Genomic DNA, 20,068 nt, shown 5'->3' on the forward strand with positions numbered 1-20,068 from the left:
CAGTAGAGGATCCCGCTGATCTGCGGAGGATGCGTGAGTGCCAGAAGATTTACTCGGCCGCATCCTCCGCCAGGATCAACTGGGAGAAATGTTCCGGACTCCTGGTGGGTCAGTGGCGGGTGGACTCCCTGCCGGAGGAGCTCAGGCCTTTTGCCTGGAGCGTGACCCATCTCCTCTATCTGGGAGTCTACCTTAGCCCCGACGAGGAAGCCTGGCCGGCGAACTGGCAAGAGCTGGAGGCCAAGGTCGCCGCTCACCTAGGGCGCTGGACAGGCCTGCTCCGAGTGCTGTCCTACAGGGTTCGAGCGCGAGTCATAAACCAGCTGATGGCCGCCATGTTGTGGTACCGGCTGGTCACTTTGACCCCTCCCCCTGCGTTTGTCACCAAGATACAGAAGAAGCTGGTGGACTTCTTCTGGAACAACAGGAAGCACTGGGTCTCTGCCGTGGTCTTGAGTCATCCGCTTGGGGAGGGCGGTCAGTCGTTGGTGTGCGTCAGCACCCAGCTCGCGACTTTCCATCTTCCGACCCTGCAGAGATACCATTACATCGAGCCCCCTCCTAGGTGGCGTGCTCTGGCGACATATTTCTTCCGCCAGCAGCACGGCCTCAACTATGACACGCAGCTCCTGTTTGTGAGCTTGGGGGTCGTCAGGACCGCCCTCCGGGAGCTGCCTGTCTTTTACAGGGAACTCACCAGGGTCTGGCACAAAGTCTCCACCAAGCGCAGCTCTCCACCGGCTGGAATGGCGGCCGTCCTGCAGGAGCCGCTGCTCTGGAATCCGTACCTCCACGACCGAGGTTTCAGGTGGTAGTCGGACGAGAGGGCTGTGGCTGGTGAAGTGACCAGGGTCAGGGACCTGCTCAATGGCGGAGGCGTGGGAATGGCGCCAGACGCGCTGCCGCGGCACCTAAATTCGGCCGACGTCCGCCGCGCGGCCGATGCCATCGAGTTGCTAAAAACAGCTCTGGGCCCTGACTCCGTTAGGTGCATCGAGGAGGCTCAAGCACGTGGGGAGATCCGGTCCGAACTGACCCCCGTCCGGATGGAATTCCTCATTGGCGATAAACCCCGAAACCTCCTTCGGGAGCCGGCGCCTCACAACTTGAGCCGCCTCGAGGAAATCCCCTCCGTGCCTTTCAGTTCCGCTCGGAGGGGTTTACTGTACAGGTTGCTCCTGCACACTCTCAACTTTGCCATCCTCGCCTGCCGTCCGGACACGCCACGGCGTACCATCTTGCCGTCCGGAGGAGGCGGGGGTCCCCGATGGAGGGCACTCTACGTGGGAGTCCTCCCACTATTTATCGGGGACTTGGCCTGGAGGGTGGTGCACGGAGCAGTGCCGTGCAATAAATTTTTAAGCCGATTCACGTGTCTCGGGCGTACGTTTCCTGCGTCTCGGCGGCTTCCATGCGGCCGGTGCCGTGTTCGGACCACCACCTGGTGTTGGCGGAGTTTGCTTCGCTCCGTGCGAGGATGGGGTCCGCGTACTGGCATTTTAACAACCAGCTGCCGGAGGACGTGCGGTTCCAGGACTCGTTCCGTCGTTTCTGGGCCGACTGGAGAAGGAAGCAGGGGGGCTTCCCCTCCTTGAGGCTATGGTGGGACGTGGCCAAAGCTCATGTCCGCGTCTTCTGTCAAGAGTACGCGAGGGGGTCGACCAAGAGGCGGGCGGCCAGGGTCGGGCGCCCAGAAAAAGAGGTGCTCGACCTGGAGTCCCGTCTCGGTCAAGTCGTCGAGGACCCGGCCCTGCGGACGGTGTACGAAGCGAAGAAGGTCGCGCTGAAGGACCTGCAGCTCGTCGGGTCCCGAGGCGTGTTCGTGAGGTCGCGGATCCGGTTCCTGCGGGATATGGACCATGGCTCCCCCTTCTTCTACTCGCTGGAAAAAAGACAGAGTGTCCGTAAGCAGCTCTCGACGCTGCTGGCCGACGACGGCTCTCTCGTCTCGAATATTACGGGGCTCTGTTCTCTCCGCAGCCGTCCAGCGAGGAAGCGCGTAGAGTTTTGTGGGAGAATCTGCCGAAGGTCAGCCCGGAGGGCGCCGAAAATCTGGAAGCTCCGCTAAGCCTGGCGGAGCTGACCGGCGCCCTCGACCGGCTCTCGAGGGGAAAAGCCCCGGGGCTGGACGGGCTGACCGTGGAGTTCCACAGGGCATTCTGGGACATCCTGGGGGGGCGACTATGCGCAGGTCCTGGGGGAAAGTCTGGCGACCGGGGAGATGCCCCTCTCTTGGCACAGGGCACTCATCATCCTGCTGCCTAAAAAGGGCAATCTCCGCCTCCTTAAGAACTGGTGCCCGGTCTCCCTCCTCAGCACGGACTACAAAATCTTCGCCAGGGCGATGTCTGCTCGCCTTGGCGCCGTGCTGGACCACATGATCCACCCCAACCAGTCCTACACGGTCCCGGGCCGGACAATCCACGATAACATCCATCTGGTCCGGGACCTCATCCATCATTCCCAGGAGGCTGGTCTGTCAGTCGCCTTCCTATCTCTCGACCAAGAGAAGGTGTTCGACAGGGTGGATCACGACTATCTGTTCGGGACTCTGCGCGCTTTCGGGTTTGGGACGCATTTCGTCGCCCAGATCCGACTTTTGTACGCCGCCGCGGAGTGTCTGATTAAGGTTAACGGGTCCTTGACGGCGCCCCTTCGCTTTGGGAGAGGTGTGCGCCAGGGATGCCCCATGTCCGGCCAGTTATATGCCATCTGCGTGGAGCCTTTTCTGCGCCTCCTGCGGACGAGGTTGACGGGACTGGCTCTGCAAGGGCCGGGCGTGGAGGTTGTCCTCTCGGCTTACGCCGATGATGTGCTCCTCGCAGTAGAGGATCCTGCTGACCTGCGGAGGATGCGTGAGTGCCAGGAGATTTACTCGGCCGCATCCTCCGCCAGGATCAACTGGGAGAAATGTTCCGGACTCCTGGTGGGTCAGTGGCGGGTGGACTCCCTGCCGGAGGAGCTCAAGCCTTTTGCCTGGAGCACGACCCATCTCCTCTATCTGGGAGTCTACCTTAGCCCCGACGAGGAAGCCTGGCCGGCGAACTGGCAAGAGCTGGAGGCCAAGGTCGCCGCTCGCCTAGGGCGCTGGACAGGACTGCTCCGAGTGCTGTCCTACAGGGGTCGAGCGCTAGTCATAAACCAGCTGGTGGCCGCCATGCTGTGGTACCGGCTGGTCACTTTGACCCCTCCCCCTGCATTTGTCACCAAGATACAGAAGAAGCTGGTGGACTTCTTCTGGAACAACAGGAAGCACTGTGTCTCTGCCGCGGTGTTGAGTCTCCCGCTTGGGGAGGGCGGTCAGTCGTTGGTGTGCGTCAGCACTCAGCTTGCGACTTTCCATCTTCAGACCCTGCAGAGATACCTTTACGTCGAGCCCCCTCGTAGGTGGCGTGCTCTGGCGACGTATTTCTTCCGCCAGCAGCACGGCCTCAACTACGACACGCAGCTCCTGTTTGTGAGCATGGGGGGCGTGAGGACCGCCGTCCAGGAGCTGCCTGTCTTTTACAAGGAACTCACCAGGGTCTGGAACAAAGTCTCCACCAAGCGCAGCTCTCCGCCGGCTGGAGTGGCGGCCGTCCTGCAGGAGCCGCTGCTCGGGAATCCGTAACTCCACGACCGAGGTTTTAGGTGGAAGTCGGATGAGAGGGTTGTGGCTGGTGAGGTGACCAGGGTCAGGGACCTGCTCGATGGCGGAGGAGCGGGCTGGATGTGGATGGGCAATGGCAGACATTTAGAGACCGCATGGATGAATTACAACAATTGTACATTCCTGTCTGGCGTAAAAATAAAAAAGGGAAGGTGGCTCAACCGTGGCTATCTAGGGAAATCAGGGATAGTATTAAAGCCAAGGAAGTGGCATACAAATTGGCCAGAAATAGCAGCGAACCTGGGGACTAGGAGAAATTTAGAACTCAGCAGAGGAGGACAAAGGGTTTGATTAGGGCAGGGAAAATGGAGTACGAGAAGAAGCTTGCAGGGAACATTAAGGCGGATTGCAAAAGTTTCTATAGGTCTGTAAAGAGAAAAAGGTTAGTAAAGACAAACGTAGGTCCCCTGCAGTCAGAATCAGGGGAAGTCATAACGGGGAACAAAGAAATGGCAGACCAATTGAACAAGTACTTTGGTTCGGTATTCACTAAGGAGGACACAAACAACCTTCCGGATATAAAAGGGGTCAGAGGGTCTAGTAAGGAGGGGGAACTGAGGGAAATCTTTATTAGTCGGGAAATTGTGTTGGGGAAATTGATGGGATTGAAGGCCGATAAATCCTCAGGGCCTCATGGACTGCATCCCAGAGTACTTAAGGAAATGGCGGATGCATTGACAGTCATTTTCCAACATTCCATTGACTCTGGATCAGTTCCTGTGGAGTGGAGGGTAGCCAATGTAACCCCACTTTTTAAAAAAGGAGGGAGAGAGAAAACAGGGAATTATAGACCGGTCAGCCTGACCTCAGTAGTGGGTAAAATGATGGAATCAATTATTAAGGATGTCATAGCAGTGCATCTGGAAAATGGTGACATGATAGGTCCAAGTCAGCATGGATTTGTGAAAGGGAAATCATGCTTGACAAATCTTCTGGAATTTTTTGAGGATGTTTCCAGTAAAGTGGACAAAGGAGAACCAGTTGATGTGGTATATTTGGACTTTCAGAAGGCTTTCGACAAGGTCCCACGCAAGAGATTAATGTGCAAAGTTAAAGCACATGGGATTGGGGGTAGTGTGCTGACGTGGATTGAGAACTGGTTGTCAGACAGGAAGCAAAGAGTAGGAGTAAACGGGTACTTTTCAGAATGGCAGGCAGTGACTAGTGGGGTGCCGCAAGGTTCTGTGCTGGGGCCCCAGCTGTTTACATTGTACATTAATGATTTAGACGAGGGGATTAAATGCAGTATCTCCAAATTTGCGGATGACACTAAGTTGGGTGGCAGTGTGAGCTGCGAGGAGGATGCTATTAGGCTGCAGAGTAACTTGGATAGGTTAGGTGAGTGGGCAAATGCATGGCAGATGAAGTATAATGTGGATAAATGTGAGGTTATCCACTTTGGTGGTAAAAACAGAGAGACAGACTATTATCTGAATGGTAACAGATTAGGAAAAGGGAAGGTGCAACGAGACCTGGGTGTCATGGTACATCAGTCATTGAAGGTTAGCATGCAGGTACAGCAGGCGGTTAAGAAAGCAAATGGCATGTTGGCCTTCATAGCGAGGGGATTTGAATACAGGGGCAGGGAGGTGTTGCTACAGTTGTACAGGGCCTTGGTGAGGCCACACCTGGAGTATTGTGTACAGTTTTGGTCTCCTAACTTGAGGAAGGACATTCTTGCTATTGAGGGAGTGCAGCGAAGATTCACCAGACTGATTCCCGGAATGGCGGGACTGACATATCAAGAAAGACTGGATCAACTGGGCTTGTATTCACTGGAGTTCAGAAGAATGAGAGGGGACCTCATGGAAACGTTTAAAATTCTGACGGGTTTAGACAGGTTAGATGCAGGAAGAATGTTCCCAATGTTGGGGAAGTCCAGAACCAGGGGTCACAGTCTGAGGATAAGGGGTAAGCCATTTAGGACCGAGATGAGGAGAAACTTCTTCACCCAGAGAGTGGTGAACCTGTGGAATTCTCTACCACAGAAAGTAGTTGAGGCCAATTCACTAAATATATTCAAAAGGGAGTTAGATGAAGTCCTTACTACTCGGGGGATCAAGGGGTATGGCGAGAAAGCAGGAAGGGGGTACTGAAGTTTCATGTTCAGCCATGAACTCATTGAATGGCGGTGCAGGCTAGAAGGGCTGAATGGCCTGCTCCTGCACCTATTTTCTATGTTTCTATGTTTTCTATGGATGGTGCCAGACACGCTGGCGCGGCACCTAAATTCGGCCAACGTCCGCCGCGTGGCTGATGCCATCGATTTGTTAAAAACAGCTCTGGGCCCTGACTCCGTTAGGTGCATCGAGGAGGCTCAAGCACGGGGGGAGATCCTGTCCGAACTGACCCCCTCCGGACGGAATTCCTCATTGGCGCCAAACCCCGAAACCTCCCTCGGGAGCCGGCGCCTCACAACTTGAGCCGCCTCGAGGAAATCCCCTCCGTGCCTTTCAGTTCCGCGCGGAGGGGTTTACTGTACGGGCTGCTCCTGCACACTCTCAACTTTGCCATCCTCGCCTGCCGTCCGGACACGCCATGGCGTACCATCTTGCCGTCCGGAGGAGGCGGGGGTCCCCGATGGAGGGCACTCTACGCGGGAGTCCTCCCACTATTTATCGGGGACTTGGCCTGGAGGGTGGTGCACGGAGTAGTGCCATGCAATAAATTTTTAAACCGGTTCACGGGCTCCCAGGCCGCCTGCAATTTCTGCGGTCTGGAAGAGTCCGTGTTCCATGTTTTTATTGAATGCAAGAGGTTTCAGCCCCTGTTTTATTATTTAATGGGGCTGCTCCTGAAATTCTGGCTGTACTTCAGTCCCACCCTCCTGATCTTTGGGCACCCTGTGCGGAAGGGAGCGGGTAGGTCCGAGGGCCTCCTCGTAGGACTGCTCCTGGGCACGGCCAAGAGTGCCATCAGCTGGTCCAGGCAGCGGGCGGTCGAGGGGGTTGTTCAGCCTGACTGCCTGCCTCTCTTCAGTGCATACATCCTTGCCAGGGTGTCCTTGGAGATGGAGCACGCGGTGTCCACCGGTACGCTCGCGGCCTTCCGCAAGAGGTGGGAACTGGAGGGACTGGAGTGCATCATCACGCCCGGCAACCAAATTTTAATTTGATTTTATGTTTTAAAGTTTAATTTGTTTTAATTGCCGGTGTTTTTAGTGTCCCCCTCCCCTTTTATAGGGGGCACTTGGAGAAAAAAAATATGATTTTAGTCCCCCCCAAAAAAACACAAAAAAAACACAAAAAAAAAGGGCCTTGAAAATGTTTGGTGTGTCCCCCAGATCGGGGGGGACACGATTTAATGTTTTAGTTTCCTCCCAAAAAGAGTTCTGTGGACAAGCACTCCAAGGTCCCTTTTTTCATCTACACTATTAAATGGCCTATCATTTAATGTGTATACCCTTCCTTTATTAGTCCTCCCAAAGTGCATCACCTCACACTTCTCTGAATTAAATTCCATTTGCCACTGCTCTGCCCACCTGACCAGTAGATTGATATCCTCCTGCAGCCCATGACTTTCCTCTTCATTATCAACCACACAGCCAATTTTAGTGTCATCTGCAAACTTCTTAATTGTTATGTGCGCATGCCTACAATGTTATGATGTACTGTAACACTGAATGTACCTTCACCCTGTATACACCTTACCTGTACACCAGAGGATGCTGCTGCTGGAGACCTAAAGGTCACCTGCATACTGCAGTTAACCCAGTATAAAAGGGAGCTCACCTCTTGGTGTCCTCACTCTAGGAGCTGCAATAAAGTACTACAGTTTTCACAGTTTAAGTACCATACCCCTGCCTCATGGAGTCATTAACAGAGTGCCTACATATACAATAACTGGTGACAAGGTCACGAACTACACACACATGTCGAATCTCAGCAACTTTCAACAATTCACCGATGGGGAAGATTGGGACGCCTTCGTGGAAAGGTTAGAACACTTCTTCAAAGCCAACACCAGCCACAGTGCCGAACAAGCACAGGGCCATCCTGCTTAGTAGTTGTGGGCCCACTATCCATGGCCTCGTCAGGGACTTGCTAGCTCCAGCAAAGACAATAACCAAGTGCTATGGGGAACTTGTAACCTTAATACAAGAGCAACTAAAACCCAAAGAAAGCATTCTCACAGCCAAGTACCAGTTCTACTCTCACCGGCGACCCGAAGGCCAAGAAATTGCTAAGTATGATGCAGATTTAAGAAGATTGGCTGCACCGTGTGATTTTGGCGACCACCTTAACAAAGCACTGAGGGACATATTTGTTATCAGAATTGGCCACAAGCGCCTCCTCCACAAACTGCTCTCTACAGACTTCACAGTCACCCTGCAGAAGGCAATTAAAGTGAGCCAGGCCTACATGATTTCGGTCGGCAACTTCAAGCGAATGATGACCCACACCCAGGACTCTAAACTGATGAGTGTAGTGAACCGAATGGCGACTTCTAAAGGCAGAAATGCTGCTCCGAGTCCCGCAACCCTGAGTCCGCCACATGGGGCCAACCGGCTAGCCCCGTGCTGGCGCTGTGGAGGAAACCACAGGGCCCACCTGTGCCGCTACAAAGACTTTACCTGCAAAGGCTGCAACGCAAAAGGTCACCTTCAGAGAATGTGCAGAAAAAGCTTTACTCACCGTGTCGCTGAAGAGTTGGTTGATCACCTGGGCTCCGACACAGATGAAGACGAAGCTGCTCAAACCCTGGAATAAGAGTATGGAATTTATAGTTGCTCCACCGAAAGTTTCCCATGGAAGATGGAAATAGACATCAACGGAGTTCCAGTTTCGATGGCGATCGACACAGAGGCGAGCCAGGCTTTGATGAGTCAGACGACCTTTGAAAAACTTTGGATCAATCCCGCCAAATGACCAAAACTGTCTCCTGTCCAGGTGAAGCTGCTCACCTACACCAAAGGTAAAATCCCAGTCATTGGCAGCGTGGACATCCAGGTCTCCCAGGGCGACGTGATGAACTCCTCCTATGCATCGCTGCCGGCAATGGTCTAACGCTGCTGGGAAGAAGTTGGATGAAGCAAGTCCAAGTCAGTTGAAGCAACAACGGCCTTCGGGCTCCAGCGATCGACATCCCACGCAGTCCTGAACTTGGATCCATCGCTGCACCTAGAAATCCTACCGTCCAGCGCGACTGCGCGGCGACAACTTCACAACACCATGGCGAGATCACCAAAACCGAACATCCAGACTTCACCTTCCGGGCCGTGGCAGAACTCCAAAGGAAGGATATAATCGAAAAAAGTGGATTCCCGACGTCTGTGGCTGAACCTGAGAAGGAAAAGATCACCACAGCCTACCTGGAGAAGAGCGAGAAGATGGCGGCCGCACCACGAGGCGAAGAACCTAAAATCAAAATGGCCGTGACCAGACCACGAGGGGCAGCGTTGGAGGAGCGACACATGACACCAAGCGGCAAACCGGATTGGAAGGCCCCCTTAAAGGAGACTGGTAACCCAAAGAATTTAAAGGGACAGTTTCACTCTAAAGATGACAAGGACTTTAAAGTTAAAAATGCAGTTAGAGAATGCAGGTATGATAATGTAACGTGGAATTGTGATGCCAGAGTAACTGATGAGAAAAATATAATGAATGCTTGTGTAAGTGATGTTAAGAACAAGTTTGTAATGCTTAATGATGATGATAGCAATTTTAACATGACAAATGTACCATGTAACCGAGACACAAGAAAGTGATGTGAATGCTGTAAGTAACAATGCAAACAGAGATAACAGTGTAGATTCAACTATGTATGATCGGAGCCAATTTGTCATGTATACAGGAAGTAGGCTGTTAAAGGACACCGGGTTCTACAGGGACAATATAAATGCCAGAGGAATCCCCCCCGTAGGAGAACCCCAGGTCCAGCGGGCGACCTGACATAGAAACATAGAAACATAGAAAATAGGTGCAGGAGCAGGCCATTCAGCCCTTCTAGCCTGCACCGCCATTCAACGAGTTCATGGCTGAACATGAAACTTCAGTACCCACTTCCTGCTTTCACGCCATACCCCTTGATCCCCCGAGTAGTAAGGACTTCATCTAACTCCCTTTTGAATATATTTAGTGAATTGGCCTCAACTACTTCCCGTGGTAGAGAATTCCACAGGTTCACCACTCTCTGGGTGAAGAAGTTTCTCCTTATCTCGGTCCTAAATGGCTTACCCCTTATCCTTAGACTGTGACCCCTGGTTCTGGACTTCCCCAACATTGGGAACATTCTTCCTGCATCCAACCTGTCCAAACCCGTCAGAATTTTAAACGTTTCTATGAGGTCCCCTCTCACTCTTCTGAACTCCAGTGAATACAAGCCCAGTTGATTCAGTCTTTCTTGATAGGTCAGTCCCACCATCCCGGGAATCAGTCTGGTGAATCTTCGCTGCACTCCCTCAACAGCAAGTATGTCCTTCCTCAAGTTAGGAGACCAAAACTGTACACAATACTCCAGGTGTGGCCTCACCAAGGCCCTGTACAACTGTAGCAACACCTCCCTGCCCCTGTACTCAAATCCCCTCGCTATGAAGGCCAACATGCCATTTGCTTTCTTAACCGCCTGCTGTACCTGCATGCCAACCTTCAATGACTGATGTACCATGACACCCAGGTCTCGTTGCACCTTCCCTTTTCCTAATCTGTCACCATTCAGATAATAGTCTGTCTCTCTGTTTTTACCACCAAAGTGGATAACCTCACATTTATCCACATTATACTTCATCTGCCACGCATTTGCCCACTCACCTAACCTATCCAAGTCACTCTGTAGCCTCATAGCATCCTCCTCGCAGCTCACACTGCCACCCAACTTAGTGTCATCCGCAAATTTGGAGATACTACATTTAATCCCTTCGTCTAAATGATTAATGTATAATGTAAACAGCTGGGGCCCAAGCACAGAACCCTGCGGTACCCCACTAGTCACTGCCTGCCATTCCGAAAAGTACCCATTTACTCCTACTCTTTGCTTCCTGTCTGACAACCAGTTCTCAATCCACGTCAGCACACTACCCCCAATCCCATGTGCTTTAACTTTGCACATTAATCTCCTGTGTGGGACCTTGTCGAAAGCCTTCTGAAAGTCCAAATATACCACATCAACTGGTACTCCTTTGTCCACTTTATTGGAAACATCCTCAAAAAATTCCAGAAGATTTGTCAAGCATGATCTCCCTTTTACAAATCCATGCTGACTTGGACCTATCATGTCACCATTTTCCAAATGCGCTGCTATGACATCCTTAATAATTGATTCCATCATTTTACCCACTACTGAGGTCAGGCTGACCGGTCTATAATTCCCTGCTTTCTCTCTCCCTCCTTTTTTAAAAACCATGTAGCCTGGACCTTTGGCACAAAGGTGATGCCCCTGGAAGGGCTCACACACACCCAGTAGGAGCAGACCCACTGCAGGGACAGCGGTCAATGGGCAGCACAGTCATCACCACTGGCAACCTGCACCAGACCGGCCCTACACCCCCTGACCACCAGGGCCAACCCCAGGAATGAGAGGCCAGTACCCTCCAGCTTTCCTGGCGGACCCTGGGATGACCGGACTTTTATTACTAATTGAGGACAAGGAGCTCACATCGTCGTGTGGCCCTGCCCACCACCACACACCACCACTTACCCATTCTACAGAGTATGTATCTTACCCATTGCACTGGCTCCGCCACTGAGGGATCCCACAACAGTGACACCCACATGGTCTGTGTGTGGGGAGGGGGGGGGAATGAATGAGGCCAGCCTCAAGCACAGGGATCACACCTGGCACCCACATAACCCTCACCACAACCTCCCACAGCCCACTACTGATCACCTCCCCCAGGTCATGGCAATAAGGACTTGAAAAATGCTTAGGGGAAAGTGTTTTTATGTATGCATGCCTATAATGTTATGATGTAGTGAAACACTGAATGTACCTTCACCCTGTATACACCTTACCTGTACACCAGAGGGTGCTGCTGCTGGAGACCTAAGGATCACCTGTACCCTGCAGGTAACTCAGTATAAAAGGGAGTTCACCTCTTAGTGTCCTCACTCTGGGAGCTGCAATAAAGAACTACAGTCTTCACAGTTTAAGTGCCATACCTCTGCCTCGTGGAGTCATTAACAGAGCGCGTACATATACAATATTAATCATACTCCCTATATTCAAATCTAAATCGTTGATATATACCACAAAAAGCAAGGGACCCAGTACTGAGCCCTGCGGAACCACACTGGAAACATCCTTCCAGTCACAAAAACATCCATCAATCATTACCCTTTGCTTCCTATCTCCAAGCCAATTTTGGATCCAACGTGCCACTTTGCCCTGGGTCCCATGGGCTTTAACTTTCATGACCAGTCTACCATGTGGGACCTTATCAAAAGCCTTGCTAAAGTCCATATTTACTACATCGTATGCACTCCCCTCATCGACCCTCTTGGTTACCTCCTCAAAAAATTCAATCAGGTTCGTCAAACACGATCTTCCCTTAACAAACCTGTGCTGACTGTCCCTAATTAATCTTTGCCTTTCCAAATGTAGATTTATCCTGTCTTTCAAGATTTTTTCCAATTATTTTCCCACCACTGAGGTTAGGCTGACAGGCCTGTAATTACTCGGCCTATCCCTTTCCCCGTTCTTAAACAAGGGTACTACATTAGCAGTCCTCCAATCCTCTGGCACCATGCCCAGATCCAAAGAGGACTGGAAAATGATGGTCAAGGCCTCTGCTATTTCCTCTTTTACTTCGCTCAACAGCCTGGGATGCATTCCATCCAGGCCTGGGGACTTACCTACTTTCAAAGCAGCTAAACCCCTTAATACTTCCTCTCTCACTATATTTATTTCATCCAGAATATCACACTCCTCCTCGATAGCAGTATCTGCATTGCCCCTTTTCTTTGTGAAAACAGATGCAAAGTATTCGTTGAGAAACTTACCAACATTTTCCGCCTCCACACAAAGATTGCCCTCATGGTCTTTAATAGGTCCTACCCTTTCTTTAGTTAACCTCTTACTCTTAATATATTTATAGAACATCTTAGGGTTTTCCTTAATTTTACTGGTCAAGAATTTCTCATGCTCTCTCTTAGCATTCCTAATATCCTTTTTAATTTTGCCTTTTAACTTTCTATATTCCTCTAAAGGTTCTATAGTATTTAGCTGTTGGCATATGACATAAGCATCCCTTTTTTTCTTAATCCTCCCCTGTAAATCCCTAGACATCCAGGGGGACTCTAGAATTATTTTTCTCAGCCTTTTTCTTTAAGGGCACATGTTTGGCCTGAACCTTCCAGATCTCCTCCGGATCTCCGCCTTCCGCTGTTCCGACACTGATTTACCCACAAGTAACATAGAAACATAGAAACATAGAAAATAGTTGCAGGAGCAGGCCATTCAGCCCTTCTAGCCTGCACCGCCATTCAATGAGTTCATGGCTGAACATGAAACTTCAGTACCCCCTTCCTGCTTTCTCGCCATACCCCTTGATCCCCCGAGTAGTAAGGACTTCGTCTAACTCCCTTTTGAATATATTTAGTGAATTGGCCTCAACTACTTTCTGTGGTAGAGAATTCCACAGGTTCACCACTCTCTGGGTGAAGAAGTTTCTCCTCATCTCGGTCCTAAATGGCTTACCCCTTATCCTCAGACTGTGACCCCTGGTTCTGGACTTCCCCAACATTGGAAACATTCTTCCTGCATCTAACCTGTCTAAACCCGTCAGAATTTTAAACGTTTCCATGAGGTCCCCTCTCATTCTTCTGAACTCCAGTGAATACAAGCCCAGTTGATCCAGTCTTTCTTGATAGGTCAGTCCCGCCATCCCGGGAATCAGTCTGGTGAATCTTCGCTGCACTCCCTCAATAGCAAGAATGTCCTTCCTCAAGTTAGGAGACCAAAACTGTACACAATACTCCAGGTGTGGCCTCACCAAGGCCCTGTACAACTGAAGCAACACCTCCCTGCCCCTGTATTCAAATCCGCTCGCTATGAAGGCCAACATGCCATTTGCTTTCTTAACCGCCTGCTGTACCTGCATACTAACCTTCAATGACTGATGTACCATGACACCCAGGTCTCGTTGCACCTTCCCTTTTCTTAATCTGTCACCATTCAGATAATAGTCTGTCTCTCTGTTTTTACCACCAAAGTGGATAACCTCACATTTATCCACATTATACTTCATCTGCCATGCATTTGCCCACTCACCTTACCTATCCAAGTCACTCTGCAGCCTAATAGCATCCTCCTCGCAGCTCACACTGCCACCCAACTTAGTGTCATCTGCAAATTTGGAGATACTGCATTTAATCCCCTCGTCTAAATCATTAATGTACAATGTAAACAGCTGGGGCCCCAGCACAGAACCTTGCGGCACCCCACTAGTCACTGCCTGCCATTCTGAAAAGTACCCGTTTACTCCTACTCTTTGCTTCCTGTCTGACAACCAGTTCTCAATCCATGTCAGCACACTACCCCAATCCCATGTGCTTTAACTTTGCACATTAATCTCTTGTGTGGGACCTTGTCGAAAGCCTTCTGAAAGTCCAAATATACCACATCAACTGGTTCTCCTTTGTCCACTTTACTGGAAACATCCTCAAAAAATTCCAGAAGATTTGTCAAGCATGATTTCCCTTTCACAAATCCATGCTGACTTGGACCTATCATGTCACCATTTTCCAGATGCACTGCTATGACATCCTTAATAATTGATTCCATCATTTTACCCACTACTGAGGTCAGGCTGACCGGTCTATAATTCCCTGTTTTCTCTCTTCCTCCTTTTTTAAAAAGTGGGGTTATATTGGCTACCCTCCACTCCATAGGAACTGATCCAGAGTCAATGGAATGTTGGAAAATGACTGTCAATGCATCCGCTATTTCCAAGGCCACCTCCTTAAGTACTCTGGGATGCAGTCCATCAGGCCCTGGGGATTTATCGGCCTTCAATCCCATCAATTTCCCCAACACAATTTCCCGACTAATAAAGATTTCCCTCAGTTCCTCCTCCTTACTAGACCCTCTGACCCCTTTTATATCCGGAAGGTTGTTTGTATCCTCCTTAGTGAATACTGAACCAAAGTACTTGTTCAATTGGTCTGCCATTTCTTTGTTCCCCATTATGACTTCCCCTGATTCTGACTGCAGGGGACCTACGTTTGCTTTACTAACCTTTTTCTCTTTACATACCTATAGAAACCTTTGCAATCCACCTTAATGTTCCCTGCAAGCTTCTTCTCGTACTCCATTTTCCCTGCCCTAATCAAACCCTTTGTCCTCCTCTGCTGAGTTCTAAATTTCTCCCAGTCCCCAGGTTCGCTGCTATTTCTGGCCAATTTGTATGCCACTTCCTTGGCTTTAATACTATCCCTGATTTCCCTAGATAGCCACGGTTGAGCCACCTTCCCTTTTTATTTTTACGCCAGACAGGAATGTACAATTGTTGTAATTCATCCATGCGGTCTCTAAATGTCTGCCATTGCCCATCCACAGTCAACCCCCTAAGTATCATTCGCCAATCTATCCTAGCCAATTCACGCCTCATACCTTCAAAGTTACCCTTCTTTAAGTTCTGGACCATGGTCTCTGAATTTACTGTTTCATTCTCCAGCCTAATGCAGAATTCCACCATATTATGGTCACTCTTCCCCAAGGGACCTCGCATAATGAGATTGCTAATTAATCCTCTCTCATTACACAACACCCAGTCTAAGATGGCCTCCCCCCTAGTTGGTTCCTCAACATATAGGTCTAGAAAACCATCCCTTATGCACTCCAGGAAATCCTCCTCCACCGTATTGCTTCCAGTTTGGCTAGCCCAATCTATGTGCATATTAAAGTCACCCATTATAACTGCTACACCTTTATTGCATACACCCCTAATTTCCTGTTTGATGTCCTCCCCAACATCCCTATTACTGTTTGGAGGTCTGTACACAACTCCTACTCATGTTTTTTGCCCTTTGGTGTTCTGCAGCTCTACCCATATAGATTTCACATCATCCAAGCTAATGTCTTTCCTAACTATTGCATTAATCTCCTCTTTAACCAGCAATGCTACCCCACCTCCTTTTCCTTTTATTCTATCTTTCCTGAATGTTGAATACCCCTGAATGTTGAGTTCCCAGCCCTGATCATCCTGGAGCCACGTCTCCGTAATCCCAATCACATCATATTTGTTAACATCTATTTGCACAATTAATTCATCCACCTTATTGCGGATACTCCTTGCATTAAGACACAAAGCCTTCAGGCTTGTTTTTTTAACACCCTTTGTCCTTTTAGAATTTTGCTGTACAGTGGCCCTTTTTGTTCTCTGCCTTGGGTTTCTCTGCCCTCCACTTTTCCTCATCTCCTTTCTGTCTTTTGCTTTTGCCTCCTTTTTGTTTCCCTCTGTCTCCCTGCATTGGTTCCCATCCCCCCTGCCATATTAGTTTAAATCCTCCCCAACAGCACTAGCAAGTAGCTGTTTCCTTCTCCGTAACTTCTCTTTTTAGCCACGGTTGGAGCACTTTTTCTGTGAGGTTTTTGTGCTTTAAAGGAACGTATATTTGTTGTAGATTATGTATTAATTCTTTAAATGCTAGCCATTGCTCATCTACCATCAAACCTTTTAATGTAGTTTCCCAATCTACCTTGGCCAACTCACCCCTCATCCCTACATGGGATTTAAATTTAGATTTAAGACCTTAGTTTCGGATTTAACTAAATCACTTTCAAACTCAATATAAAATTCTATCATATTATGGTCAATTTTCCCTCAAGGTTGCTTTACTACAAGGTTATTAATTAACCCTTTCTAATTGCACAATACTAGATCTAAAATAGCCTGTTCCCTAGTTGGGTTCCTCAACACCTTATTGCCCACTCACTTAACCTGTCTATATCCCTTTGAAGGCTCTTTGAGCAAGATATTTGATACTGATCACATTATCATCTTGTCTTACATCCATCAGATGGCGGGTCAATTGAGGAAGCCAATTTCCTGCCTCCGTGGTCTCCTGATGGATTGCTTCTCAGCATTGCAATCTGTCCTGGAGCATGTGACAGCTCCAGGCAGAATTGCAGCATAGGTCCTCATGACAAAGGCTCTAATGGCAATCTCTCCATCTTTAGATGTTGAGATAACTACCATAGAGACATGAAACATCAGATTGGAGAGGATTGTCTCACTCAGCTTCCAAGTGTTTGGGGCTGGAATACAGACAAGTATTTTATAGGGCTTTGCTGATGTTGTTATTAGGGCTGCTTTCATACAGATAAGTAGCTATGCAGAGCCAGTGCCCAATACCAGTGGCATGGCACAAATGTGCTCAGATGATGATGCTGCCTCTCAGATTAGCTGCACATGCATGTTCTTCTACCAAACCCCACAGATACTGCCTATATGATAAAGGAGGCACGACCAGACTGTCCATACAGCAAGCAACACCAGGGGTTGCAGCAGGTACATCTCAGGACTTAGCTGCCACAAGGTAAAAGCCAACTCAGTCCCAAGAGGCTTATATCAATACCAAGCACCCAGTGACCCCTCACATTCCTGCCAATCAATCATCCAGAGGAACACTCAATCAGCACTACATTCATATTTCACATGCTGAAGCATTCGATACGTACACATTATGAGTTCTGATTAACATTCTAATTCCTCTAAAGTTTTGTATGATGGTAAGTGGATGTACAAGAACTGTTGGTGAAGTGGTCAGATGTGATACTCAAGAAAATATTTATCAGTGTGGCAGAAACGTTACTTGCAGCCAAGAAAAGATTGTCTTCCAACATCCTCTTCAAGCTGCTGCTGCTCCTCTGGCAAATGTAGGTAGGGGCACCTCTGCCTGCAGCTTCAAATGTCGGGGTACCAGCTCGCTCGCCTCTCTCTCCAATCCAACCTCAACATTTTGGCCTCTCTCTGTTCTTCTTCCTCATTTCTTCCATTAAACGAAGCTGGGGTGAATCCCCATTGAGAACCCCATATTGTATCCTGTCTGGAGGGGAATGGAGCCCCACAACAAATGGCATAAAGGCAGACGGTAAAATAGTTATGAGAATTTTTTAAAACTTTTTTTTTTTAAGTTTTAAATTGGTGGAGTAATACGATTCCACAAAGTTTAAAATAGTTGGCTAGCTCATCATTGATGTTCCTAATTTGTCTTGCTAATTGGTAACGGGTTTCCTTTGAACTAAGAGAATAACCGGAGGTGTGCTGGCTCGAAATGAAACGTTTCATTGGAACTGATTTCCCTATTTGAGTCCCACGTATTCATTGTTGGTCTTATCCAATGCCCTGGATCTGACTAACAATGTGCAGATATAACTAATTTACACATCAATTAATGGTCAGCAATATAAAACATGTTGCAGTCATCATTTATGACTTTTGGTGTATACTGGTGGGGAAAAATAATGCCGTCGCCTATCCCAGTTCACCGCATTTTACCAAAAGGATTTTCGCCGACCATATCGCTGAGGCCATGCAGCAGCCCCAACCAGCTCCAAGGAAAGGCTCAACACTTCTCTTTTACTAAGCAGTACAAGGCGTTACCACGACGCTTTTGGTACACGGTAATTTGGGATGAACTAAAGCTACTTGATCTTTTGGGTTCAGGCGGTTTCGGGTGGGTTTATAAGGGCACTTATTATGGAAAAACTGTAGCAATAAAGAAAGTGAGAAAATGCACGAAGAACAAATTGGCTGCTAGGCAGAGTTTCTGGGCCGAGCTGAACGTCGCGCACCTGGTCCACGAGAACATTGTGAAAGTTTTAGCAGCCACGGCATCCGTCCCCGCAGATCCGGAGGCTGAGGATAGCGTGGGCACGGTCATCATGGAGTATGCAGGAGGAACCAGCCTGGACCATAGGATTTATAACTGTGCAGACCCGTTAGACGTGGGAGATTGTTTAAAGTTTTCAAGTGACATTGTGAGCGGTTTGAGTTTCCTGCACTCGCACAGCATTGTCCACCTGGATCTCAAACCAGCCAACGTGTTGATTACGGAGGAGGGACGCTGCAAAATTGGCGATTTCGGATGTTCTCACAAGTTGGCGAGCGACAATGACTTGACTCCCAATGTCCAATTACGCCACCTTGCTGGTACCTACACCCACCGGGCGCCTGAGTTACTGAGGGGTTGCAGTGCTACTTTAAAGGCGGATATTTACTCTTTTGCGATCACTCTCTGGCAGATGATGAGCAGAGATCAACCCTATTCCGGCGATCGCCAGTGTGTGATGTATGCGGTGGTGGCTTACAACCGGCGTCCGTCTTTTTCAGCTATTTTCAATGAGTCTTCAATGGGCCGGAAGATTCGATCAGTCATCCATCATTGCTGGGAGGTTGAACCAAACGGCAGGCCGAATGCCAAACAATTATTGGAAAGTATTAATAGCTTGGCGGCACAGCTATAGCACGAACTTAATGTATTTTTTAAATGTACTTAATATAATTTAAAAAAATGTCTCGGGGTAGTCCGTTTTAATGTTGTCGACCTTGTTCTGAACAAAACAACTAACTAGTATTGTCTAAATAAAGGAAAAAGCTTAAATTTCATTTTTATTTTAAAATCCACTACAGATTTAAGTCGGTCCCCATTTATGTATTTAATTCACTACTGCATGTGTTATACTAGTAGGGCTACGGCAATTGGAGGGGAAGAAGGGGCTTGCAAATCCATATAATTCGACTTCGTGTGTGTTCAGATAATGTGTGCTTTCACTTTCCGTATGGTATCCTGCTTCGATACTATTTGCAGGGATTTTTCCAATTGCCTGAAGTGTCCTTTTATTGCAGCTTTAATTCGGATAAGTACAGTTACACTGGAACTACTCATTTGATTAGTAACTAGTGTGCCCTATTTGCAGCTGGCACTGTGGCCCCTATCTCTCAGCATATATGCCTGTTTTGTAAATTGAGCATAGTTGGAAATGTCTTTAAATAAGCTAGATTGTTCAGAAAGTCGAATGAATCCATTTGAAGAGTGCTCTGAAACTGCTACCTCGATTGGAGGGGATGGGGTGTCTCTCGCCCACTCACTCCAGACTCTTAAGCTCATTCTAGGGTAGTATTCTGCTTTTATGTTTGCTGAATAGCAAACTTTAAATGTAATACCTAGCTGAAGCTGTAGGCCATGACTAATGCAACATTTTCAACCACCATTCCCTCCAACTCAAACTCTCAAGTCATGTAGCACAAGATAGCATAAATGTAGTTGTCATGGATCCTGGTAGCTGGAACTGGTGGAGCATCACTTATGTGGAAGGTGCCTGTGAAGCTTGACTATAGGAACTAGTTTGATACTTTTTTTTTTGAAGTGAGTTTAGCACTTTAGGCTGCAATTCAGGTAGCTTTTACTGATTCCTTTTTCAGAATTGTTTGCCAAAACATGCACTTCTGATGCCAATTAGAAGGTTCTCATCTACTGT

General features: G+C 48.7%; 1 protein-coding gene across 1 annotated transcript; it reads left to right on the top strand.

The window, feature by feature from the left end:
• Positions 1-18,052: 18,052 nt before the first annotated feature.
• Positions 18,053-19,054, top strand: mos (v-mos Moloney murine sarcoma viral oncogene homolog). The gene has a single exon (XM_070885408.1). The coding sequence runs from the start codon at positions 18,053-18,055 to the stop codon at positions 19,052-19,054; it is 1,002 nt and encodes a 333-aa protein (XP_070741509.1).
• Positions 19,055-20,068: the final 1,014 nt, after the last annotated feature.

Source organism: Pristiophorus japonicus, chromosome 1 (assembly GCF_044704955.1).
Source record: "Pristiophorus japonicus isolate sPriJap1 chromosome 1, sPriJap1.hap1, whole genome shotgun sequence".
Taxonomy (NCBI): domain Eukaryota; kingdom Metazoa; phylum Chordata; class Chondrichthyes; family Pristiophoridae; genus Pristiophorus; species Pristiophorus japonicus.